Source organism: Alosa pseudoharengus, unplaced genomic scaffold (genome assembly GCF_046254945.1).
Source record: "Alosa pseudoharengus isolate Yale_2024_CS ecotype anadromous, Long Island Sound unplaced genomic scaffold, YU_APseudo_1.1 YU_APseudo_1.1_scf_10, whole genome shotgun sequence".
NCBI lineage: Eukaryota > Metazoa > Chordata > Actinopteri > Clupeiformes > Clupeidae > Alosa > Alosa pseudoharengus.
Window position 1 is genome coordinate 3,240,427 of NW_027468565.1, and position 26,286 is coordinate 3,266,712.

The 26,286-nt window shown below is 45.0% G+C and overlaps 2 protein-coding genes across 2 annotated transcripts; both read left to right on the forward strand.

Moving 5' to 3' along the window:
* Positions 1-4,071: 4,071 nt before the first annotated feature.
* On the forward strand, positions 4,072-5,455 carry LOC143109676 (uncharacterized; the record flags this gene model as incomplete). Its single annotated transcript, XM_076272476.1, has 2 exons — positions 4,072-4,928; positions 5,215-5,455. Coding segments are annotated over exons 1-2 (1,098 nt in total), but the record flags the coding sequence as incomplete, so codon positions are not given.
* A 2-nt stretch (positions 5,456-5,457) lies between these two features.
* On the forward strand, positions 5,458-11,909 carry LOC143109685 (uncharacterized). Its single transcript, XM_076272488.1, has 3 exons — positions 5,458-6,505; positions 11,088-11,145; positions 11,270-11,909. Exons 1-3 carry the CDS (start codon positions 5,458-5,460, stop codon positions 11,907-11,909), a joined length of 1,746 nt encoding a protein of 581 aa, XP_076128603.1.
* The last annotated feature ends 14,377 nt before the right edge of the window (positions 11,910-26,286 follow it).

Below are 26,286 nucleotides of genomic sequence, written 5' to 3' on the forward strand. Positions count from 1 at the left end.
ATTGGATATTCATAATTCACAGACCTTAGGTTTTAATTTGTTCAATTCCGTTTAGCCAACCCAGAGATATTGGCCAAAATGTGAAAGCTATCTTTATCTAAAAAAAAAAAACAAGTTTTGAGAAAATCAGCTTTAGTGTAAATGTGTAAATGTGCATATTATGTATATTTCCTCTCAAACAATCACCACAAGACTATGCATCCTGATGAAGTTCCCTTTGCCTTTGAAATTAAAATAGCCGCAGTGCTGTCGCTGTCAATCTCTGTTGTACATTCTCCAAAGAAATCCGTAGCCAAAGGTCGAATTGATTCAGAATCCGAAAACATCCGAACACACAATCCGAAACTTGTGAGACATTCGTAGTTAACTATAACTTGTTGTGAGGTAGCCTATAATGATAGCCTAATGCTTTAATGCATAGCCTAATGTTTTTGTTTTTAAATAGGCCGCCAACTCTGGCCGCCAACTGAGGAATCTGGTCAGCAACAACTGTATGTTTTGGTTTGTTGCGTAGGTAGGTTAGGTTGCTGTTTCTCCTCCTAAATCTCTTGGCTAAAACATTTTTTATACAAACTTTAATGCACAATTCTGTCATTTTTCGACCCTCTCTGCATTCAGATCGCTATATCTCGAAATGGATTTCACAACACTGGACTCATTTCATCATGGCACGCCTCATAACCATCAGGGAACGTTCCCAAAAGGTTCCCTGACAGTTGCCCAAAAACAGCTCCCTGATAGTTGCACACCTTCTGTTATTAATACTAGATGCTCTTGTTCACATTGAAAATAGTGGCAGTCCTAGCTTGTATAACACCTAGAAATCTTTTTGGAGGCAATTCGTGGTGCGAATGACTTCAGACTAGTCATTAGCGCTCTCCTGCTCAGTATTAAGCTAGGTTTTATTTTTGGTATTAAGGTTTTATTAAGGTTTTATGTTTTGCTGTTTGCTGTTTTGCTGCTATGTTCTTGTCGCCCTCCCAGAAGATGCATGCACGCACGCACACACACACACACACACACTCTAATACCGGATAACACAGTTTAACTTAATTAAGAATGCACTCACTTTTATTATTATTTTCTTCTCTATTATTGTGTTAATGTTCCAATTGTAAAGCACTTTGAGCTGCATTCTGTGTATGAAATGTGCTATACAAATAAAGTATATTATTAGCCTATTATTAGTGAGTGTGATCCAGCAAGCCTGCTATTGTTCTTCTTAAGTTTACTTATTGTTAGTGGGTTTGATCCAGCAAGCCCACTATTGTTCTTGCTTGAATGAAGCAGAGTTCAATGCCTAGCCAGCACCACTTGTAAAGGTCATGTAAAAAAGATGGGACAGCGCTTCGCATCTTTTTTTTAAACCCAATCCATGTTTATACAGGTCATGTAAAAAAAAGGTGAGATTACTTGACAGCAGCATTTAAGCCCAACCATGTCAAACAATGTTTATAGCTGTATAACGTAACATTATGAAATCTGGATCTGGATCACAGGAACTGCGACCTATTACTCATGGGACTTGATCGATCGCCAGATGATCCAATCGAAGCTCAGTACTACAATCACACCGAATGGCAGATGGAAGCGTCAGTCTAGAGCCCACCCTCTGGCGCTACTATAATACTACTGAAGGAAGACCCCTGTCGGGCCTGCGCCTCCATGCCCCTAGCGAGAATCAAGAAACACCTTGATCACTGGACTCGTTCAACCGTGGATGACGCCGAACCGAACCCGGCATCCACGACGGCAACAGAGGGAGAGGAAGAGGAAGAGTCTATGGAGCTGCTAACTCAGCTAGCCCCAGAGGATACCTTCTCCCCAGAGCACGTGGCACCCAGAGCCGGCTTCACGCCCCCCCTGGTCCTACCCCGAGACTTCCCTCCGGAGTCTGAAGGCTATTTCGTGTTCGGTATGGAGTCCGACGAGGATTTTGATGATTTGAATGCACCAACGGAGCTAGCCCAACGTGCTGCGGCTAAGCTAGGCATACCGGCGGCCGAGCCGCCCGCGCGGGTGGCTTCTCTATTGGATGGCGAGTTTTTCGGTGCGCCGCCTGTTTCAGGACCCGCCCCGACTCCGCTCTTCCCAGATGTTCACAGGGAACTGACGAAATTCTGGGGTAACCCTTTTTCGGCCCGCTCCCCGGTCCGTGGCTTCGATGCCTTTCTGGATGTGGACAAGGCTAACGAGCTAGGCTACCTCAGTTTCCCGCCAGTCGAGGATGCAGTAGCTAGCTACCTAAGCCCCGCGGCTCCAACCATGAGGATAGGAAAGAAGCCTGTGCTGCCCTCCCGTGCGGGTAAGCAGCAAACTGTGATCACCGAGAAGGCCTATCTAGCGGCTGGTCAAGCGGCTTGCACTATCAATACCCAGGCCTTACTCCAGCGATACCAGTCCAAACTTCTCACGGAGTTGGCCGAGTCACGTGGGGATCCGGAGGTGGTGACTGAGTTGAGGAAAGCTGCGGACCTTTCTCTCCGGCTCACAAGGTGTGCTGCACAGGCAATAGGACGTTACATGGGTGCCTTGATTGTGTCACAACGGTACCTGTGGCTTTCTCTTTCACGCCTCTCCGATGCTGAAAAGAGCCCCTTGCTCGACGCACCCGTCAACGCACGTGGGATTTTCGGTGAAGCGGTCACGCTGATGACTGCAAAGTTTGAAGCGGACATGAAGAACCGAGAGGCTCTTCAAGCCTGTATGCCACGTTCAACAGGGCCACCCCCCGCTCGGCGTTTCGGCTACCCGGAGGGTCCCAGGCCACCACCAAAGAGGGAAGCTGGGAAGGCATCGCTGGCACCGCCACCGAAGTCCCAGTACCCCAGGGGCTGGAACCGGCAGCCATTCCGCATGCCCCAGGCTCTGCCACCCCAGCAGCAGAACCTGCAGAGGAGGCGAGACAACCGCCAACCGCGCTCCAGGCAGAGCTCCACGGAGCGACCAACACAGCCCTAGGATGCGAGTGAAGAGGAGGGGGACGTGGGAGTGCAGCCATCCGCTCCCACCAAAGAGACCTTTTCTTTCCCTGGACACAGCCAAAGAAAAGTGCACAAAAACACATCTAGTTTGCCCACACGTGTCCAAACGTAAGTACACAAGCACACTCAGTTCGCCCATCTATATGCCCGAACATGTGCCCACATACACTTTTGACCTGCCCAATCTCATGCCCAGTCAAATGTTTGCTTTGTCAAATAAAGCTTGGCCCCCCCTCCACTCTACAGACAAGAATAGTAGCCCCCCCTTGCACCGCCGCTCTCACGAGCCCCCTGCAAAGGGAAACCAAAATTCTGTCCCTCCCTCATTCGGCTATAAAGGGAGCAGACATGAAACTAATTTTCCCCGCTTTGGCACAGAACGCAGAGGCTTGGCGTGCATGCGCTGTAAGCCCCTGGGTCCTGAGAACGGTAACGAAGGGGTACGTGCTGAATTTTGCACGCCCTCCCCCGCGTTTCAGGGGCGTGTTAGAGTCATCTGTCCAAGACACTCAAGCGCACGTCCTACAGGACGAGATAACCTCACTTCTCCAAAGCGGAGCTATACAAAGTGTTCCAAGACACGAGATGGAAAAAGAGTTTTACAGCAGATATTTTTTGGTTCCCAAAAAAGACAAAAGCTGGCGCCCAATACTAGACCTAAGGTCACTGAACAAATGTTTAATGACGCGGAAATTTCGAATGCTCACTCCACATCGTTTAGTCGGGTGCATTCGCAAAAACGATTGGTTTGTAATCCTAGATCTGAAGTCTGCCTACTTTCACGTACCCCTTCACGTCAGACACAGGAAACTTCTACGCTTTGCGTTCAAAGGCCAAGCTTACGAGTACAGAGTTCTGCCCTTTGGGTTAGCTCTCTCCCCCTATGTGTTCACACAATGCCTCGAAGCTGCGCTAGCGCCGTTATGCCACCAGGGGGTGCGAATTTACCAGTATCTCGACGACGGGTTACTGTGTGTCAGCTCAGAAGCAGAAGCCTCTCTTCATGTTGCCATGACTGTGGCCCATTTGGAGGGGCTGGGGTTTATTGTGAATCACGCAAAGAGTGTACTCTTGTGTTTTTCTGGGGATGGAACTGAATTCCAGGGAAATGCGCATCCGCTTGTCCCAGGAACGGATGGGGAAGTTGCTGACAGCAGTCAAGATGTTCACACGGGGCAAACATGTGACATCTCTACAGTGCCAAATTTTACTTGGCATGATGGCTGCGGCAGCGGTAGCACTGCCTATGGGCCTGCTCCGCATGAGACATTTCCAAATGTGGTATGGTTCCCAAAAACTACACCCATGCAGGGACAGACACCGCCGGGTGTTAGTCACCCCCCGGTGCATGACAGCTCTGTCAATTTGGAGAGAGGAAGAATTTCTCTTAAGGGGCGCCCCACTGGGCACGGTGGCACGCCGCAAGATAGTGACGACGGACGCATCCACCTCCGGTTGGGGGGCGATATGCGAGGGTGTGGCAGTGAACGGGCTCTGGTCTCCGACCCAGTCCAGGCTGCACATAAACGTTTTGGAGCTCCTCACAGTGTGGTTGGCCCTCCAACGGTTTCTGCCGATGTTGAGGGGCCAGCACGTGCTTATCAGGACAGACAACACGTCTGCCCTCGCTTACATCAACCGACAGGGAGGGATACGGTCCCGCCCTCTATTTCAGGTGGCAGTCCGTCTTCTTTTATGGACGGAGAGGAGTGGTATCCTCTCCCTCCGAGCAGTGCATATTCCGGGGCGCATCAATGTGGGTGCAGATCTTCTGTCCAGGGGCAACCCACGTGCAGTGGACTGGCGACTACACCCTCAGGTAGTGGAGGAGATTTGGACGTGTTTTGGCAAGGCCGATGTCGACCTGTTTGCGTCACGACAGAACACACAATGTCCCCTATGGTTTTCCCTGGGAGGGGACAGCCCCCCATTGGGGGTGGATGCACTGGCACTAGTGATGGGCAAATGAAGCTTTGGTGAACCACTGAACCACAGCAGTGTGAACCTAGCAACACTAGCTGAAAAGCAAAAAGATGGCCGCCACACATACATTTTTCAACATAAAAGTCCTTAGCAAACCAATATTTTTGGTTACATATACTGGTTTGGGTAAGGACTTTTATGTTGAAAAATCTACATGTGGCAGCCATATTGGATTTTTTCATTAGTGTTGCTAGCTTCACACTGCTGTGGTTTAGTGGTTCACCAAAGCTTCATTTGCCCATCACTAACTGGCACACCCCTGGCCCGTCGGCCGGCTGTATGCCTTCCCACCAGTGGCCCTCCTTCCACATGTTCTGGCCAGAGTGAGAGAGGAACACCAGTCACTCATCCTAGTCGCCCCGAGGTGGTCCAACCAGCCTTGTTTTGCAGACCTTTGCAGGCTGACGGTGGGCACACCATGGGAGATTCCACTGCGTCAGGATCTCCTGACACAGGGCCAAGGCACGATTTGGCACCCGCGGCCGGCGCTATGGAAACTAGCAGCCTGGCAGCTGAAAGGGTAAAACTGGCCGAGACAGGCCTGTCTGGTGCAGTGGTAAAAACTATTCAAAGTGCTAGAGCGTTTTCCACACGGGCACTTTACACTTTAAAGCGGCGTATTTTTGACCAGTGGTGCTCTGCCAGGGGTCATGACCCCTTCCAGTGCTCGGTCATAGTGATCCTGAATTTTCTCCAGGAATTATTGGACCAAGGTAAAGCCGCCTCTACTATAAAGGTGTATGTGGCGGCTATTTCTGCGTGTCACTTTGGCATTGGAGGTGCCAGCCCTGGCACCCACCCCTGGGTTACGCGCTTCATGGCGGGAGTGCGACGCTTTAAAGTGTCCCGACCTGTTCTCTTCCCGACATGGGATTTGACAGTAGTTCTACGTGCATTGACGGAGCCGCCCTTCGAGCCCCTCCAGTCAGTGGACACAAAGACACTCTCCCTAAAGACCGCACTTTTGGTGGCGCTGGCCTCTGCCAAGCGGGTAAGTGAAATACATGCACTTTCGGTGCATCCATCTTGCTTACGCTTCTCAGCAGGGGGTGAAAAGGTGGTGCTGTGCCCTAACACATCTTTTATCCCCAAGGTGATTACAGCTCCTCTCCAGAGTCAGGTGATTGAGCTGGCGAGTTTTTCTCCACCGCCCTTCGCTTCGGTGGAAGAAGAGACATTGCATAAACTATGCCCAGTACGCGCACTGCGCCTCTACTTGGATAGAACTAAAGAGTTCAGGTGCTGTGACCAACTGTTTGTGTGTCATGGGTCAGCCTCACGGGGCAAGGCCCTCTCCAAGAGCAGACTGGCACACTGGATAGTGGAGGCCATTGAAATGGCATACAGGAGCCTTAAACTGGAACCACCCGTGGGGTTACGTGCTCACTCCACACGGGGGGTGTCATCTTCATGGGCTCTCTACAAAGGTGTGTCTGTGGACGATATCTGCAGGGCAGCAGGGTGGACTTCCATCCACACATTTGCCCGATTTTACATGCTGGATGTAACCAAATCGTCTGTTTCACAGGCCGTACTCGGTGCCAGCTTCACCGCCACTTGAAATGTATGCACAAGCACTTGTTCTCTTCCCTTTTTATGGCCATACACTGTATCTCCATACTCGGGGTGTCCTAGCCCATTATTGACCCAGCACTCATATACTGTGTTATACACGTATAAATGGTACCTCCTGCCTCGACACAGATGGTGCGTGATTGGACACGGTCCCATGAGTAATAGGTTGCAGTTCCTGCGATAGGGAACGTCTGGGTTACAGCTGTAACCTCGGTTCCCTGAGTAGGGACCAGACCTATTACTGGTCTGCACTCTGTGTCTCTGCTGAAGGGCTCAGCGATAAGAAGACAGAGGGATGGGCGTCAGTAGTATTATAGTAGCGCCAGAGGGTGGGCTCTAGACTGACGCTTCCATCTGCCATTCGGCGTGATTGTAGTACTGAGCTTCGATTGGATCATCTGGCGATCGATCAAGTCCCATGAGTAATAGGTCTGGTTCCTACTCAGGGAACCGAGGTTACAGCTGTAACCCAGACGTTACTCAGACATCATATACTTCTAATCAGCACCAGTGACAAAAGTCAAGTCATGTACAAGTCACAGTCATCATAACCTACAATAAGCTCGTCAATTCAATGTCCTGCCACCATCTGTGGAGCTTACAGACAACATTAATTAACATTGGGTTCTGTATGCTATCCCTTTAACTGCCTGCTCAACCGTTTGGTAGAGCACATTTTAAGCACACCATATCTTACCAAAAAATCCAACTGTTTTGAGTTTAAACATATGGAGCCATATCTACCACTTGAGTACTACATGTTAGGCACAAAATATTTGCTCAGTACCTCTGTAATGTCGAAGGCCACACCTTCTCATCATACGCGATTTAAGAAATTATTTTACGCGATTCCGGCCATATTTTGTGGAGTCACATCTACCAAGTTTTCAAAAGTAAAACTTTTTTTTCTTCATTATTATGTTAAAATGAAGTGGAATAACACATGTATTAACTTACATTAAAATATATACATATTTTCATGGTCAAATAACTTTTGAAAACATGCTCAACCAAACGGTTGATAGGTCAGTTTATGGTAAAAGTCAGGGGCCGGTTCCCCAAAACGTTCTCATCGCTAGTTCTTAACCTATTCCTTAACTTCTCTCTTAACGTTATGGCACGATTCCCGACACGTTCGTATGCTAAGTATATCTGTCACAGTCGGGCATGGTTTATTGTATAAGTTCTGAATGTTATGTGATGCTTGGTGATGTCTCTAGTTTGGAGTGGGTGTGTCTGTTCCAAATGACTGTCACGTCGGCCCTGGACTGCTGTGGACTATTCCGCCGTAATGGGTTGAATTGGCTGATTGGACTGGGGGACTCACGGGTTGATTGCTTATTGAAGCAATTGGGAGGGAAATGCTTTTTATAGGGCAGCGGAGGTCGGGAGCAGCAGAGTGGCTTACCTGATGACGCGTGTCTGGAGGCACAGCTGAGTGGAACGAGACTGGTTTACTGCGTGCTGGCTGAGAGGATGCGTGTTACACGCCGACTCAAGGGAAGTTATTACTGCTACTCTAATTTGTGTGAATGGGCCAGGGTTTAGCTGTTTGGGCCTTGAAAGTTGTTCCTGTTTCAAAGGGAGATCGCTACGTTGGAATCGCGTTGCCTGAACGGAGGGGAACAGCTATCGGAGGAGATGCATGTTAAATGCCAGCAAAAGGAGCGTAACCCATTCTCCCTTATTATGAATGAGTGGGGTGGCCTTTCTGCATGTTTGTGAGTGCTGTTCTTTTTGTCTGCTTCGAGGTGTGATTGGAGACGGAGAGGGAGTGACTGCTGACCAGGGGAGAACGGGCCGCATTTTTATATCAGAGCGTACCTGTGGAGCAAGCTAGTGTGGCTGCGCTGGCAATTGGATTCGCTGCCTTCGGTCAAAGCTCGGCGCGGCTCTTCCCTTGTTGGACACGTTGATTTTATTTTTTTCACACACGATACTCTATGTGTGTGCGTGGCTTCAACAGCGTGCAGCTTCAACGGTGGGCATGGACAGAAAAGCGGTAAGCCCTCTCTAAATCCATTGAACTGCCAGTGGCTTCCTTCAGTCTTGCACAACTGTGAAATTGTTAATGGGAGGAATTATTTGACTTTGTTATGCTGAGTGCGAACTGATTGCTGGACATACGATGTGATGTGTTATCTAATGTGTGGCGTGTGGTGATCTCTATTGCTTGCTGTGATCTCTATTGGGTGTTGTGGCCTTTATTTACTGTGGGGAAACTGATCCCATGTGTGAATGCATTGAAAGTGAAGTGGGGGCATTTCTTTGATGTGTATTGGGCAGGGTGAAGTAACTCGTTGGGTTGCATCAGTCATATGTGTAGTATCAGTTTGTAATTGCTGTTTATTATTTTTTTGGGCTCATCTGGGGGTTGTGCTATCCGTGGTAGTCTGTTCAACCTGGGCCTTGGGAGGAGGGGTGCCGAGAATGTCGGTTCTGGTTTAGCTATTCTACCAGCCTGCCTGTCCTGTTATTGTGTGTTGTTGGACCATGCTCTCTGTACAATAAAATAACATTGCTAATTACTATCTCAGTCTGGTATTGTGTCTCCGAGAGGTCCGAACCTGTCATTGGTGGAGCAAAGGCTACGACATATCTTCTGTAAGTCACACGAAGGTTGCTCTGGGGCCGGTTCCCCGATAATGCTCACTCTTAGCGCGCTAAGAAGACTCAAAAGATATATCTTACCAAAGTTGTTTATGTTTCTGTGTGAGTGTGTGTTCCCCGAAGTGTCCCTTAGGAAGCTTCTTAAAGGGGAACTTGGCAACTATTTCAACGTAATAAACCCGTTTAGAAATAATTTGGATGGTGAAATGACCTGTTCTGGTGAAAATGGTGACTTTTCCCGCTGCCCCTAGCGTCCCCAGGCGGAAAACCAACCTCGCAACATTGAGACTACCGTCCCGGAAAGAGAAGTGAGAAACAAGAAACTCGTTTTAAATCGTGTTTCTTACCTTGTAACATCCACATTGTCTGCCGAACAAATGCTAACCGTTTTGCTAGCTTGTAAACAGATCCATGTGCTTTATCGTTACCTTTTTCCAGTTTGAAATGGCATAATGCACAATTTCTCCAGCAGAGGGGGAAATCCTGCCAAGTTTCCCTTTAACACGCTGCCTCTTACGTTCGACGTTACAAAGGCGCTGTCCCAAGTGAAGGTGCTGAATTAGTTGGCATCGATTGCTCAGGAATCGATTTTCTACTTCACGTGAAGGTGCATGACGGCGTTAAGAAACACAACACGTTCTATGCAAATGAAACATTCCTCAAATTATTCCAGTAACATTTATTTTAACATAGTTTAAGTTATCAGTAAAATATAAACTATTAACTAAATGATCAAATTGTCAGTAATATGTTCACACGATATGTTGTGACGGGTAGACTATCCCTCGCTAATCATCCACCCTCCTTATCCCGTTGTGCCACTTGTGCCGCTTCTTGACATGGATTTAACAACTTCTTAAAATGATGTAATACACTTTTATATTAATGGTAAGGTACCTTACAATTATAATTGATTGGCAAGCAGCTGCAGTTACTTCTGTTTAATGCGGTATTGATAGATAGATAGGTTGCTTTTTATTGAAAACTATCTACAATGAACAGAGAGATTTAGATACAGTATGGTGGGGAAGTAACATAAAAAAAGGGCAAGCTTCTCGTCAGAGGAACTTGAAGTTTTGCTGGATGAGGTGAGCTTGCACAAGGTGACACAGTTTTCCAGCTTTCGGAATAACTTGTGCAACAGCAACAAAAAAGAGCTATGGAGCGACATGGACTACACAGCGTTTTTGATTTAATGCAAAGACACGTTGGATCGCTGCCATAGGCCTAGTTGGTCGCTTACTGGACACCACCATGCTTACCCATTTATAGATCTTAGCCATATAGAGGCAAATTCTTTGCCAGCTTTTATCAAAAGTGATTACCAATTTGAACGCTTTAATGACATTACTAAATAGCCTAGGCTAATTACCACCATATTAGTTCTGATACCAAATAAAGTAAACTTCATAAATAGGCCTGCATCCATTGCGAATATATTTTATTATTAGTCTTAAAATGTCCATAACATAAAATCATCGTAGAGCCACAACATTGTCAACATACTGTCGCCCTACCATAGTTTGACTTGTACTGCGCTGCGCTAATTTCTAAAGACTGCTGCACAGTGGCGGCGACTAGCGTCTTGAGAGCTCAAACAACGCTGAGAGAGAGCTTACGAATGGTCCAGACCAACCTTACGAACGTGTGACTTACAGAAGATATACTTATTGTACGAACGTGTCGGGAATCGTGCCATAAAGTTGAGAGAGGTAAAGTAATATGTTAAGAACTACTTAGCGATAAGAAAGTTTTGGGGAACCGGCCCTTGGACCATTCGTAAGCTTCTCTTAGCGTTTGAGCTCAAGACGCTAGTCGTCGCCACTGTGCAGTCTTTAGAAATCAGCGCAGCGCAGTACAAGTCGAACTGTGGTAGGCTATGTTGACAATGTTGTGGCTCAACGATGATTTTATGTTATGGAATTTTTTTTTTAGGTAGTTTCATCGAGGTCGTGGGAGAGGGCTACGGCCTAAGCAAGACCTCAGTGCGTAGGTGCGTCCACATGTCACCAACGCTCTTCTGCGCCATGCCGGGGATGTAATATCCGGCTGCCCGCAACACGTCAGGAGGTCTAGGAGGTGCACCAGGGCTGTCATGCCAATGCTGGCATCCCCAGAGTCTTGGGCCTGGTGGATAGCACACTCATCCCTATCGCCAATCCATCAGTGATTGACCAGGCGTATATATTGCAAAAGGGATACGCGGCCATAAACGTGCAGGTTATAGTGGACCATAGGGGTGTGATTTCCGATCTGGTGGCAAGGTGGCCAAGCAGCACCCACAACAGTTTTGTCTGGGCCAATTCTGCCGTGGGTGAACAAGCAGAAAGAGAGGGGTTTAGTCAGAGCCTGTTCCTCGGGCATAGTGGATACCCTCTGAGAACATACCTATTCACACCGCTGAGCAACCCACAGACTCGGGCTGAAAGAACCTACAATGTTGCACACGTTCGCACGCGCAACGTTGTCGAGCGTGCAGTTGGCATCTGGAAGTTGCGCTTTCGGTGCCTGCACAAGTCGGCAGGAGGACTGCGCATGAAGCCTCACAGCTCTTGTGCAGTTACGGTGGCAACGGCCATACTCCATAACATGGCTGTGCGCGGTGGCGCACCTATTCCGGAGAAGGAGAAGGTGGAATCGGATGAGGAGGAAGATGGAGAGGTAGAAGTTGAGGTCCTCTATCCTCCACAGAGGGCTGCCCTGCACGCTGCCGGGGTTGAGGCAAGGCAGCTTTTGATTGCAAATGTTTTTGGTTGATTTATATTTTCTTTTTGGATTAACTTGCTGAGCTATCATTAGCCATCATCCATGATTGAATGGACTTTTCTTTTGATTGGTATTATGATGGAATTTTTAGTGTTCTGAAAAATAAACGGGAGTTCCAAACCTTGCATCCATTAAATGTTCTGTGTGTGATTCTAATCCTTTAAACCTTTACTCTATCATGCCATTGTGTCCATTCCATAAGTGCTCTATACCAGTGGTTTTCAAAGTGGGGGCCACGAGGGGGTGCCAGGGGGGCCTCAGCAAGTTGGAAGGAAAAATAAAAGGAACTAATAATAAATACATTTGACATTTTTTAAATATACCTATTACTATGAGGGTTGTTATACAATGCCATTATAATAATGTCTCGCATATCTGAACATTATATTTTCCATGATAATGACTGAAAATAATAGTAGAGTGATAGCTCTCATATAGCAGAAAGCCCCAAATGCAGTTTTTTCACACTGTATGTTCCATTGCGAAGTGCTTGTGGCTAAAATAATTATTAGGATTAGCTTAATGTGTTTTTGCCGTAGTGTTGTCAATGGGTTTAATAACACATCAAGGGGGTCCTTGGCCAGAACCTAGTGGTATTTGGGGGGCCTTGTCATGGAAAAGTTGGTGAACCCCTGCTCTATGCAACGCCAATCATTGACATGCGTCACTTAAGGTTGGCGAAGGAGCCTACACGTTAGAATTTCTGAGTCAAAAGTTGACATATGCCCAAATTACCACGTCACATTGCTGATACATCTTCATTCATTTGTTGGCCATTGAACGCAAGTCACATGGTTGTCAGAGGATTCCCTTTCCGCTGCTTTGCCTCACGCATAGCCTTATGCATCAAACACACAGATAATGTCCATCACAAACGAATGTCTTTACGCAGCCTCTTCAAACGAGCCTTTATATTTGAATGTGCACTTAGATTGACACTGCTTCATTTCCTTGTGGATAAATAAGGTATATCATAGATAGAACAAGATTATACGGTAGGTTTCCAATGGCAATAGAGAATCAGTTGTTGACTAATTAAGGATGACAGAATGACATACAATCTTGTTGATGATGCAAGTATTTTTAATGAAGATGCGCATACACACACAGACACGGTCACTGGTGTGACTGTTGCTCAGCATCTATAAAGACAAAGACATACCAAAATCAGATTATGAACTGTGAGGAAAGGAACATCAAAATCTATAAACCAAGAACAACTGGCTTACCTTCAGCTGGCAGCAAGATTGGTACCGAGATTGAGGGCCTGTTGAATTGCGCCTCTGCTAGGCATGCTGCTGCTTGACCAGTTCCAGCTTGGCTCTCTTCAGCTCAAGAGACTGGCGAGCGAGCTCATTTGCTTCGGTCAACTGGCGCTGAATGTCCTGCAACACGACCAACTTCTCCTTTTCAATGTTCACCAACTCTTCACTACATGGTGAGATTGTGGAGCGACGTCGAGATGTCATGGCGAAGACGTGTGTGCGGGAGGTGGCGTAGTGCACCCTTCCGGCTCGGTGCTGGCAGGTGAGGAGAGTGCTGCAGGTGGCTCGGTGTCTGGAGAGCATGGCACATTGGGGGGGTGGCGATGACCTGGAACATGAGGCCTGTTCAGCGTCACCTCATCTTATGTCAATCCCCCCAGGGATTCCATGTGAGACTGTGTCTCCCATGATCGCCTTCTCCTCAAGTGCTGTTAAGGGTTGCACCAAACTGGTCCCCGCACCTGTCCTGGTCCCCGCACCTGTCCTACGGACAGCAGAACCTCTCACCTTAACCTGGCTTGAAAAATCATTTTTTCCTTACGTCCTGCCAGGACCTTGGTGTGCCTGATCCGCAAGTAGCCATCTTCCGTGCTATGTCGCTCCATAGCTCTTTTTTGTTGCTGTTGCACAAGTTATTCCAAAAAGCTGTCACCTTGTGCAAGCTCACCTCGTCCAGCAAAACTTCAAGTTCCTCTGACGAGAAGCTTGGTACCCTTTTTTTTACGTTGCTTCCCCACCATATTCTGTATCTAACTCTCTCTCTCTGTTCATTGTAGATAGGTTGCTTTTTTATTGAAAACATTAACCAATGACAATCAATACCGCATTAACAGAAGTAACTGCAGCTGCTTGCCAATCAATTGTAAAGTGCCTTACCATTAATATAAAAGTGAATTAAATAATTTTTAGAAATTGTTAAACCCATGTCAAGAAGTGGCACAATGGGATAAGGAGGGTGGATGGTTAGCGAGGGGTACCCGGTTTGTCTACCTGTCACAACATATCGTGTGAACATATTACTGACAATTTGATAATTTAATTAATAGTCTATATTTTACTGATAACTTAAACTATGTTAAAATAAAAGTTACTGGAATAATTTGAGGAATGTTTCATTTGCATAGAACATGTTGTCTTTCTTAACGCCGTCATGCACCTTCTCGTGAAGTGGAAAATTGATTCCTGAGCAATCGATGCCAACTAATTCAGCACCTTCACTTGGGACAGGGCCTTTGTAACGTTATAAACCATATATTTTCTGAAAGCTTAGACCCTCAGGATGTAATCTAACATGACATGAGACATGTCCCACCCTCCTCATTAGTATGCTGCCTTCACCTGCGCACCCATTACTTTCAATTGAATTAGGCCTACTCGCGAACCCGTGAACGGGACCTGGGTTATAAAACAGATGAAGTGACAGCAAAATAATAACTTCATATAGCTCGACTTACCCCACGTTTTTGTGTTTTTGTGGCAAAGCATGTTCATAATCTAACGCTATCATGTGTTTCTCTATGGCAAAGCATCTTGTAAAGTGTGCAGCGGAATACACTGCCCCCTGCAGGTTACTTATTTGAACACGGGCACTGAGCAAAAGAAAACACCAGTCTACTAGCTATATAGAAAAGAGGTTTATTGCACAATGAATTTTACATAGAAAGTTAAAACATTTAGGGGGAGAGCAATAACTCCAGAATTCTGGCTGTTGTAAAGTGCTATGTGCTGAGTAATAAATAATTAGGCTACATGAATTTAGATGACAAATGCAATTATGCCGGACCACCGGAATAAACAGGTTATATAAGTTAGCAGAGAATAGAAAGTGCACACGTGCTCAATGGTAATGACACAGTTCATCTCATAACACAGTTCATCACAAATTCAATCATAAAACGAAAGTACAGAAACCACTGTGCAAACACTGCAACAACAAATACTTGACACAGCAAAGGCTATATCACCGCCTTATTCCCGGCCACAGCTGAGACTCAGATTAAGTTATTCAGCACCAGAAGGAGCGTTTGTTTCTCTCCACCCTAAAAGAAGACTTAATTTGGTGTTTGGAAGCAGCAATATCTCACTTGTAATAACACGCTAACGCAAAACAGTAGAAACACACCGCACACGTTATAAAGAATCTATTGCTATGGACTACCTTTCACAGCAGTTGGTTTTTCAAAATAAAAGTCCGACATCTCTATAAAACAATTTACATAATTTTCCTGTGCCAATATTGCAGGCTGTGGCGCACTTGTGGCCAAATAAATCACATCATTCTAACCCTTTTCTGGAGCTCTTTGTATCACAGCTCATATTTTTTGGAAATAAGACTTAATTTGGTGTTTGGGGACCACTTGAAATATTTCACTTGTAATAACACGCTAACACAAAACAGTAGAAGCACACTGCAAACATTATAAAGAATCTATTGTTGTGGACTACCTTTCACAGCAGTTCATTTTTAAAAATAAAAGTCCTATCATTGACATACTTTTCCCATGCCAACATTTCAGACTGTGGTGCACTTGTGGCCAAATAAATCACACCATTCGAACCTTCTTCGGGAGTTCTTCCTATCACAGCCCGTATTTTTTGGAAATAAGACTTCATTTGGTGTTTGGGGGCCATTTGTAATATTTCCCTTGTAATAACACGCTAACACGAAAGAGTAGAAGCACACCGCAAACATTATAAAGCATCTATTGGTATGGACTACCTTTCACAGCAGTTGATTATTCAAAATAAAAGTCCTACATCTTTATACAACAATTGACATACAGTAATTTCCCCATGCCCATATTTCCAGCTGTGGCGCAATTGTGGCCAAATAAACCATACCATTTTAACCCTCTTCTGGATGTCTTCGTATCACAGCTTTACACCTTCCGAGGCAACTTAGGTTGATTGTTAGAAAAGTTTTTTTGTTTTAAAAAAACCTGTGTGAAAGGTACTGTGCAGGTATAGGTTCTTTGTCATATTTGTGCCATGCCTCAAGCCAATTTTATATTCAAATATTGCAAATTGCCATACAGAACCACACAATTACATTTTTTAGAAGATATGTGATGTGACATGAAGATCTCTATGAGAGCGATAAAATGATGTGACCTATTTCCTGACACGTTTGACACGCTGAAATATTGGCATGTGAAAGCTGTTGAATAGAGAAGTAGGACTTTTACTATGAAAAACCAACTGCTGTGAAAGATATTCCATAACAATAGGTTCTTAATAACATATGTGGTGTGGTTATTACAAGTAAAATATTACATATGGTCCCAAACACTAAATGAAGTTGTATTTCCAAAAAATATGGGCTGTTATACAAAGAGCTCCAAAAGAGGGTTAGAATGGTGTGATTTATTGAGCAACAAGTGCACCACAGCCTGAAATATTGGCATTGGAAAATGATGTCAATATTTGTATAGAGAAATAGGACTTTTACTTTAAAAAACCAACTGCTGTGAAAGGTAGTCTATAGCAATAGCTTCTTTATAACATTTGCAGTGTGTTTCTACTGCTTTGCGTTAGCATGTTATTACAAGTGAAATATTTCAAGTGGTCCCCAAACACCAAATGAAGTCTTATTTCCAAACAATATGGGCTGTGATACGAACAGCTGCAGAACAGGGTTCAAATGGTGTGAATTATTTGGCCACAAGTGCACCACAGCCTGAAATATTGGCATGGCAATATTGTATGCATTGTTGAATTGAGAAGAAGGACTATTATTTTGAAAAACCAACTGCTGTGAAAGGTAGTCTACGGCAATAGATCGTTTATAATGCTTGCGGCGAGCTTGTACTGTTTTGCGTTAGCGTGTTATTACAAGTGAAATGTTTCAAGTGTCCCCCAAACACCAAGTGAAATAATTATTTCCAAAAATATGGGCTGTGATACGAAGACCTCAAGAAGAGGGCTAATATGGTGTAATTTATTTGGCCACAATTGCGCCACACCCTGAAATTTTGGCGTGGGAAAATTACGTCAATTGTTGTATAGAGATGTAGGACTTTTATTTTGAAAAAATAACTGCTGTGAAAGGTAGTCCATACCAATAGATTCTTTATAATGTTTGCGGTGTGCTTCTACTGTTTTGCGTTAGCAAGTTATTACAAGTGAAATGTTACAAGTGGCCCCCAAACACAAAATTAAGTCTTATTTCCAAAAAATATGGGCTGTGATATGAAGAGCTGCAGAAGAGGGTTCGAATGGTGTGCATTATTTGGCCACAAGTGCACCACAGCCTGAAATATTGGCATGGGAATATTGTGTGCATCGTTGAATACAGAAGGGGGACTATTATTTTGAAAAACCAACTGCTGTGAAAGGTAGTCCAGAGCAATAGGTTGTGTATAATGTTTGCGGCGTGCTTCTACTGTTTTGCGTAAGCATGTTATTACAAGAGAAATATTGTGGCTTCAAAATACCAAATGAGGTCTTCTTTTCACCAAATGTGGGCTGGAGACCTCTGTAAACGGGATTTAATTGTGTGATTTATAAGCCTAGAATCTTAGATGTGTGCGACACACGATTAACAAGCAACGTTGTAACAGTAAATCAATTCAGTTGAATGTCTGCCGAATATCCAAAATCATTCTAATTTTACCGCACTAGTTATACATCACACCACCAAATGACTGCTGACTCCGTCACCACTGCTGCCAGACGTGGGGTTCATCGAAGGACATAAAACAGAACCGTGATCGCACTAACAGGGCACAAACTCCCTAATTTAGGCCTAATGGCACTTACCCCGAATGATTTGTCAACCACACCGACGCTGAAAGGATTGCCCACGTCCCAGCACGGCAGCCATTGGTTCTGAACTCAGCAGTCCACTGTCCCTTCCCAAAACATTAGCCATTTATCCCATCCCTCATAAACAAATGCAGCACAGGTGTGCTGCTGCAACCATCCCAACTCACAGGCTGGACCACGCCCTCATCCACAGCAACTATTGTCGTAACACACCTGCTTACAATCTTCATAATCCGGTTTTGAGATCCTAGCAAATTCCTGCATGCCATCCAATTCAAGGCTCACATTGCATCCCAGTTTGTTCGACAAAGAAACACTTTTTTGCTTTTACTTTGTTCATGGCAATGCAGTAAAAAGTTGTTGTAGAGAATCATCATGAGTGCACACACAGGCTAACACAGGCTAGCACACACAGGGCCGAATTAACCATTAAACACCACTAACCACTCGGTGAGTTGCACAGTTTTGAAAACGAACGTTAAGGGTTGTTTTAGGACATGTTTGAGTAGCCTACAGTATGCCTGTTCGCAGCCACTCTGAGTAGTCAAAGGCGATTCAAAACGAGTCAGAAAAGTGGAGACAGGACCAATCGTCAAAATGTCGGTGTCCACCACTCTAGTTCATCCAAAACAAACCAGAAAAGGGACTCAAAGTGCTAAATACCGGAATACCGGAATTTTCCTTTAATGCCAGATATAGATTGCAATCTAATGCAGACAAGGCTTACATGCTATGAATATGACACACGTTTTGACCAGAGACAAAGCTAAAGATGAATATATTACTGGATCAGCAGGTAAGATGGGACGTGAGAGTGCCACTCGCATGGCCAGACTCACTAACCATAAAGCACAACCATTAGGTTACAGCAGCTTTGAGATCCACTGATGGGCTGCTTAGAAAGACTTTGTTGTAGTGTCTAGAGGGAGCGTACCTATGTTCCCCGGGTCCTATGTTCCCCGCTATTTGTATGGGACCGGGGAACATAGGACCCTTTTTGTAGAAAAGGGTCCTATGTTCCCCGCCTTGTATCTGACTACGGAAATTGCATGGGATATGCTTGCGAGTGCACATTTCGTGCACAAACGGTAGCAAAGTGTATTTTTCTGTCAATGTTGCTTGCCGTAGCACACCAGATAGACCTACACATGCGCACGGTGCAATATTGACACAAGCCAGAAGGGCGATTTTCCTAACTTCCACGTTGAGTATAGCGGAGTAAAAGAATAGATGAAGAACATTTTTTATAACATAGGCCTACAATGGTTTTACTTGTGTAGTGCTTCTTTACTGAATATAACGAGTTCAAAGTTAACATTCTAGGTAACTTCGCATTGTCCGCTTCAGCACTAAATTAAGGACAGCAACACACACAAGCTGCACCTCTCACAGAAGAAACGCACTACAACTACATACCTTTTTAAGTTGATATTTATTTGGTTTGTTTTGTTCATTTTTCCGTTCGCTGGCACGCTGCAGGGGGGACTGCGCGTTGCTCCGAAGCCCCTTTGGTCTGACTCGTCAATAATCCAAAAATGTCCCTTTGGGTCTACAGCCCAGTATAGTTTGATATCTCTTTGTTCCATTAAAATTCCTCCTTCACCTCTTGTACAGTAAGAATCAACAATGACATGCCAAGTGCAAAGACAATGACAAGCTTGGGACTGAAGCCATGCAGACTCGGCTAGATTTAAACCAGTGTTTCTCAAACTTTTTTTCTGGGGACCCACTTTTTAAAAATGACAGACTATCGCGACCCAACTCGTGACTGGTAGTTAACAAACTAGATCAGTGGTTCTCAAACTTTTTCTTTCATTCCCCACTTTGAGGGGGCATTCTCGAGCCCCACCTGTCCCTCATCGCTCTAAGAAAGTGGTAGGTCAAGCTTAAAATTGTCAAATTTATTGAAATGACAAGTTCTAAATATATCCTCTTCAACAGAGTTAAAATCAGCTGGTGCTGCAGATATAATAATAAATAAATACATAACACACATATTTCTGTTTTCCAGCAACATATTAGGAAGCATAGGCCATGCATTGTACAATATATTCAATGAAATGCCAACATGCTGCATTAAATGGATCCATAATCCAGTCATACTGAGCACTGCTGGTTGGGAAATATTTTTGAAATAAACTTTGCAGGGATGTGATGTAGGCCTACTGTTGAATACATGGCCTCCCAATCAGACGTTTCAGCGATTTCGCTCAGAAATCTCAAAAGCATAATACTGTCGCGATCGAAGCGCCTGTCCCATACTCAAGTTTTTTTGGTGAATGCAGTAATCTTATTTGCTAGGTGAGGTAGGTGCTTGTCTTTGCCTTGTAACTGGACATTTAACTCAAATGTATCGCTAAGATATATCAAATATATCGCTAAGATAAGCCAGCTTCGTCAAGAAATGTTCATTAATGAATGTGCTTGCAGATTCAAACATGCGCTCTTCCTCCAAGAAGAGGCGACTCGGAGCTCAAACACGCGCGACAGCACTTTACCTCGGGAAAGCCACCTTGCCTCGCTGTGAAACAGTACAGCCTTTTGGTCAGCTACCATCTCTTCGCAAAGTGTGGAGAATAGACGCGCTTTTAAGGGCCGGGTTTTGATGAAATTCACCACTCTCACAACAACGTTCAAAATCTCATGTAGGTCGGGACTAACTAAGCTGCCTTGACACGAGCGCTTCCCTGTGAATATCACAGTGCGTCCATTGCGCATCGGGTGCTACCTGGGCCCAGGCTACAGATAAAAAAGAAATTAAAAAAACTGTTTTTCACGTCAGTTCGCGCCCCACCTGGCATGTATCCGCGACCCAGTAGTTTTGAGAAACGCTGATTTAAACACAGCAGGCCGTTGCAGCAAGAACCAAAAGGTTCCCTAAGGCGGAGATCACATTAGCCAGCGGCAAACAACGCAAAGCTCAGACCATAATAACTTTTATCTAGTTCCTAAGCAACTCAAACGGTTTGTCAATTGAATACGCTCCAGTGCTTTGAAAGTTGAACCAAGTTCAACGCTCAGCTTGTTCGATGCTAGCGTTACGCAATCGTTGCCACCGTTCCGCTGCCGAACCATAGAGAACAATAGGAAACCTGCCACTTGCCGCTGGCTGATGTGATCCCCGCCTAATAGTTGCACAAAACTATACCTTTTGGGAACGTTCCTTAATGGATAAAAAATGTATCCTTAATAAAAACCATCAGGGAACATTCCCTAAAGGTTCCCTAATAGTTGAACAAAAAAAACAACTGTAAGGGGACGTTCTGGGAACGTTCTCTAAAGGTTACACAAAACAATACCTTTTAAAGGTTTATTTTTTGTGACCCTTCAGGGAACCTCTAAAGGTTACACAAAACAATACTTTTAAAGGTTTATTTTTTGTGACCCTTCAGGGAACCTTTAGGGAACGTTCCCGGAACGTTGTGTGTTTGCTGGGTAGATTCATAATTTAAAAAACTCTGTTGAGAAAGAAAGCTTCAATGGCAGCTGCTTCTTATAATATCAATATATCTATGCTAACGAATCTGTAGACTGACACCCACAGTTTCGAATACAGTAAAGACTGGCATAACAATACCACCTTCCATTACAAACGAATCAAGAGACAGGAGAATATAAACTATACTGCTCGACAATAGTGCAGATGTCTGCAAATGTATGGATGATTTCAGTCAAGTTGGAAAGAAATGGACAGACTCGAACGAAGTAGGCTATGGCATTATGACTTCACGTCAAGTTAAAACTGAAGATGCAGACGATAAGCTCCAGTATCCAAAGTGGATGTGTGAGGTTTGAACGTCAGAAATTGGACCCAAGCGCAGATACTGTTCACAAATTTATTATCAGAGTCAGAGTGAACAAAAGGGGCAACACAAAGTCACAGGCAAACAGTTCTCCTGGCAAAATTAGAATCCAACATGAAAACAGCCGGAACTCCAAAAACAAAAGTATGTCTTCGGCCAACATCAGAAGTTAGGCAACGTCAAAAATCCAAATCGTCAAAAGAGAACAAAAAACTCCAGACAGGTGTAGCCGGACGAATCCTTACCTGGAGCATAGTGATCGATTTTGTTGTGTCTCGCTCCTGCCCCGCCTACTTCGTAGGTGGGTAATTGGCAGCTGTGCTCCATAAAAAGGGAGTGGGGCTATCCAGGGCAGACGTCTGCTTTGTCCAGGGACGACTCTGACCGACCTATCGCCTATCCCCGACGTTCGGCTGTAGTTTGTTCCACCATTTGCTCCAGGTAGGCTTGAGTCTTTGTCTGAGGAACATTCGTTTGTGCACTGATGTGCCGGAAAGTTCAGAACTTTTGTTTACATTCCAGTAACAGCAGTCGCTGCTAAACTACTGGCTGGATATTCTCACGGCTGCACGGTGTGCTCATCAATTCCAGCTTAGGTAGGTGTACTCCTTCCTGTGTGCAAACATTATCGCATAGCTAGGCCACTCGTTTACGTTATCTATTAATTACAGCAACATCACGGAGTGTTGCGCTGTCCGGGCTCCCTACATCTGACGTTACCTGTTGCATGGTAGGTTTTTAGCTTTAATTACCTCGATTTACCTAAATTAAACATAACGTTAGAGTAATGACTCTGTACTCCTTATAGGATCTGTATGGTATCCTGATGTGGTGACGGCCTTGCTGTTTTGTTCCTGTTTGGGGTTTGCTGTGTGGAGCGCCTTCCGCTTCTCTCTGTGGCCTTCCATCGCTGCGTCTCTGATGCATAATTGCTAGCTAACCTGGTGGTGGCTATCTGCTTGGGCCTGTTTAGTGCGTGTTTGTTGCATGAGTGTGCATGTGTGGGAGTTTGGTTTGCTTGCTGCTCTATTGATGCTCTGTGCTTTTCTCTGTATTTTGTTTTGTCTTATTTGTACTCATTTGTTTTTGTTTGTTTTATACTGCATGTACTGTCAAGTGGGCTTTCCCTGTGCATGTTGCTTGTCTCTCCTGCTGGGGGCTGCATTGGGCGCATGTTGGAGGGTTTATTCTCCTCTGGTGGTGTTTATCCCTTATTGTGTGTGCTGTGTTAATTAGTTTAGATAAGTCACCTTTTCATTTTGATTTGCAGTGTGGTTTGAATCACAGATTTCGCCTCAGAGGCTTTGACATCTGCCCTCTACGGTAAGCCCAATCTAGTGTCAACATTGATCCTGACGATCTAGCATTACATGGTGTTGCTCTGTTATTGAGGTGCATGTACATTGATCCTGTTTTGAATAAATAAATTATTATAGTTTTGTACTGTAATCTCACGTCTCTGCCTATTATTCAGACTGCCAACTTGTGTGACCCTAGTGGTAAACAGGAAATTATCAGGTTAATTTAACAGGTAGGTTCCTGGGTAACAGGGTATTAGAACCTGGTGACTGTTTATATACAAGGTAGGCTACTGTCACACAGGCAAACCCCAAACAGAGTCTGTGTCAAAGAAATGCAAACAAATCTTGGTTTGGCAACAGTCAGAGAGCAAAGATGACCCACGTACAGCAAGAGACAATCTGACAATGAGGCACCAGTAGGGCAGGATATAAATAGGGCAGGTAATACAAGCAAATAAGAAACAGGTGAGTACAAAAATTGGCAGGAAAGAGAACAAAGACAGGAAGTAGGGGCGTGGCAAAAAGGCACATGGTGGGCCAAAACAAAAACATGCTGTGACAGAAGCAGACCAGCAGAGGGCTACAAATAAACAGAGTCCTAGGGCAGAGTACTGACAGTAGCCCCCCCTTCAACGTACGCCTCTTGGCGTCAGAGCAGGATGGTTGGGGTGGCGGCGACGGAACTCCTGAATAAGAGTCTTATCCAGCAACTGACGAGTAGGCACCCAGGAGCGTTCCTCTGGTCCGTATCCCTCTCAGTCGACCAAGAACTGGAGACCCCGCCCCCGGACGTCCAACAGTCTCCGGAAAGTGAAGGCAGGAGCCCCATCGATGAGACGGGGGGAGGGGGGGCCGCCACAGGTGGAGAGAGAGGGCTGTGACGGACCGGCTTGACCCGCGAGACGTGGAATGTAGGATGTACCCGTCGGAGGGACAGGGGTAACTGAAGCCGGACTGCTGAAGAACCCAGAACCCGTACTGCCCTACAAAGCAAAAAGGCAGTAACTACATTTTTGGTCAAAAATGAGTTATTATCATTTTCATGACATTCAAGGCATCCTTTGTTATGTGACAAAACATCTTATCTCAAATGTGTGTCGTTTTGGAGAAAAATGGTAGTCGTTTGTACAGTAACTCCAAAAAGCCCTATGAAACAAAGCAAGAGTACAGTAACATCCATTACTGTATTCTTGTTATGTTTTACCTAACAAAAAATAACCGTGTTACTGCGCAGTGAAGTTACTGTTTCCATGGTGAACACACACAGCTGATTTCGCGGCATCCTCACGGCGGGACGGTTTTAACATTTGCAATTATAATACCCATGTTGTGCGAAAATGTCATCCAAATCCGTAGGCTACAGTACCTTTCGAGTTATCTTACTAACGATTACTAACCGTATATATATATATATCTATGCTAACGAACATACAGAGACAGAAACAGCACCAAAAGATAACCTTTGGGCGGAGGTAGCCTAAAACTTCTAGCAGCTAAAGGCATCAGACTATCCCATAACATCCAAGCAGCCAGCGTGATCTTCTTCGCTCTTATTAGCCTACATGAACGGCCTCTTCTTTTTTCATAGGCTAATCATTCATGGCATTGTTGTCCAACAGGAGAATATAACTGTCCATAAACACAACTATCAGTGTAACAGTTATTCTTTAACGTGACAGGTGTCTGTTCAACTTAAAACACACTCTCTTCGCGGCCGCTGTTTGAAGGATGTCCGCTGTTTAGAGAAGTTAGCGAGTTGTGAGCAAAACGGACATCTTTCTCTTTACTGTTAAGCATCCATGCTTTCAACAAAAAGAAACTTCTGCAGTGCGAGCCGGCAGGTATTTACGCCCCCCTTAGCTCTCAGGCTCAAACACATTGTTCGTCCTAAGCATTTAGGCTATTGCACGGTTTCTTCTTCTGAATATAAAATTATATATTTAATTTTGATTCCCCTTAATCTGGTATTCCCTGCCTGTGAGCAATGTTGTAGAGGATGAGGACTAATAGGCTAACCATATGAAATGTGGTGAAATGTGTGGTCTTAGTTATCATCATAAGAGTTTGAAAAGCCTTAGAAACACTTAGGCAAAATTATTTTGTTTTGCTCTGTTGAATTGGAGTTTAACTTGCTTATATTGCTCCAAAGAAAAGTTGTTTTGCATTAACATTAATGGCATTTGTGGGTATAACAGATAATATATACATTACAGATACAGAAACACCCCTAGACACACATTAATCTAATACTCAGACATAATAATGTGGTCCTATTGGGCCTTTATACAGCTTAGCAATGTGAGACGCCGTTACAGTACCAGGTCAGCTTTATTGACCTAAAATGGTCAAATTAGTTTGGGTTTGGTATATCCATGTTCAGGAAAACAAATGGTTCCAATTATTTCAAATACAGTGTATCTAACACACCCAGAGCCCAAGTTGTGGCAAAATAGTTTTTGGAGAATCTGTAGTTACTGCCTTTTTCCTTGGCATGGTGCCACGTTTTTGGTAAGTAATACAAAGCAAGAATACAGTAACTGCAAAATAGGGGTAAAATATAAAATTAAATATGAGGATAGATATGTACAAAAAATAAGCTAATATAAAGTAACAAAACAGCCACATGTCCAATAATCTACCTACAACTATTTAGGCTGGATGACAGGATAACTTTAAAGTCATTTTTCTCAGTTCTGCACTCTGCGTAGTTACTGCCTTTTTGCTTTGTAGGGCAGCGTAGGGCCCAATGAATCTAGGAGCCAACTTCCGGGAGTCCACCTTCAGAGGCAGGTCTCTGGTTGAAAGCCACACTCTCTGCCCTATCCGGTAGCGGGGTGCCTTGACTCTCCGTCGATCAGCCAACCACTTAATTTGGGACCCTGAGTGCAGCAAGGCAGCACGAGCTCGTCTCCAGGTGGACTTACAACGCCGGATGAAGGCCTGGACGGAAGGGACAGAGGCTTCTGCTACCTGGGGAGAAAACAGAGGAGGTTGGTAACCCAGGGAACACTGAAAAGGAGACAACCCAGTGGAGGCAACAGGCAAGGAGTTGTGGGCATACTCAGCCCAAGCCAGATGCCGACTCCAGGAGGTCGGATTCCGGGAGGACAGACACCTCAGGACCCGCTCCAAGTCCTGGTTGGCACGCTCTGTCTGGCCATTGGTTTGTGGGTGGAACCCAGATGAAAGGCTAGCGGTGGCTCCAATGTTCTTACAGAACTCCCTCCAAAAGGTG

Excerpts from the sequence above, each read along its gene's own strand:
- LOC143109685 (XM_076272488.1), top strand. The coding sequence starts at position 5,458 with ATGGAAACTAGCAGCCTGGCAGCTGAAAGGGTAAAACTGGCCGAGACA. Across the intron at positions 6,506-11,087 it reads TGTTTCACAGGCCGTACTCG|GTAGTTTCATCGAGGTCGTG; the intron begins GTGCCAGCTTCA and ends TTTTTTTTTTAG. Across the intron at positions 11,146-11,269 it reads AGCAAGACCTCAGTGCGTAG|AGTCTTGGGCCTGGTGGATA; the intron begins GTGCGTCCACAT and ends TGGCATCCCCAG.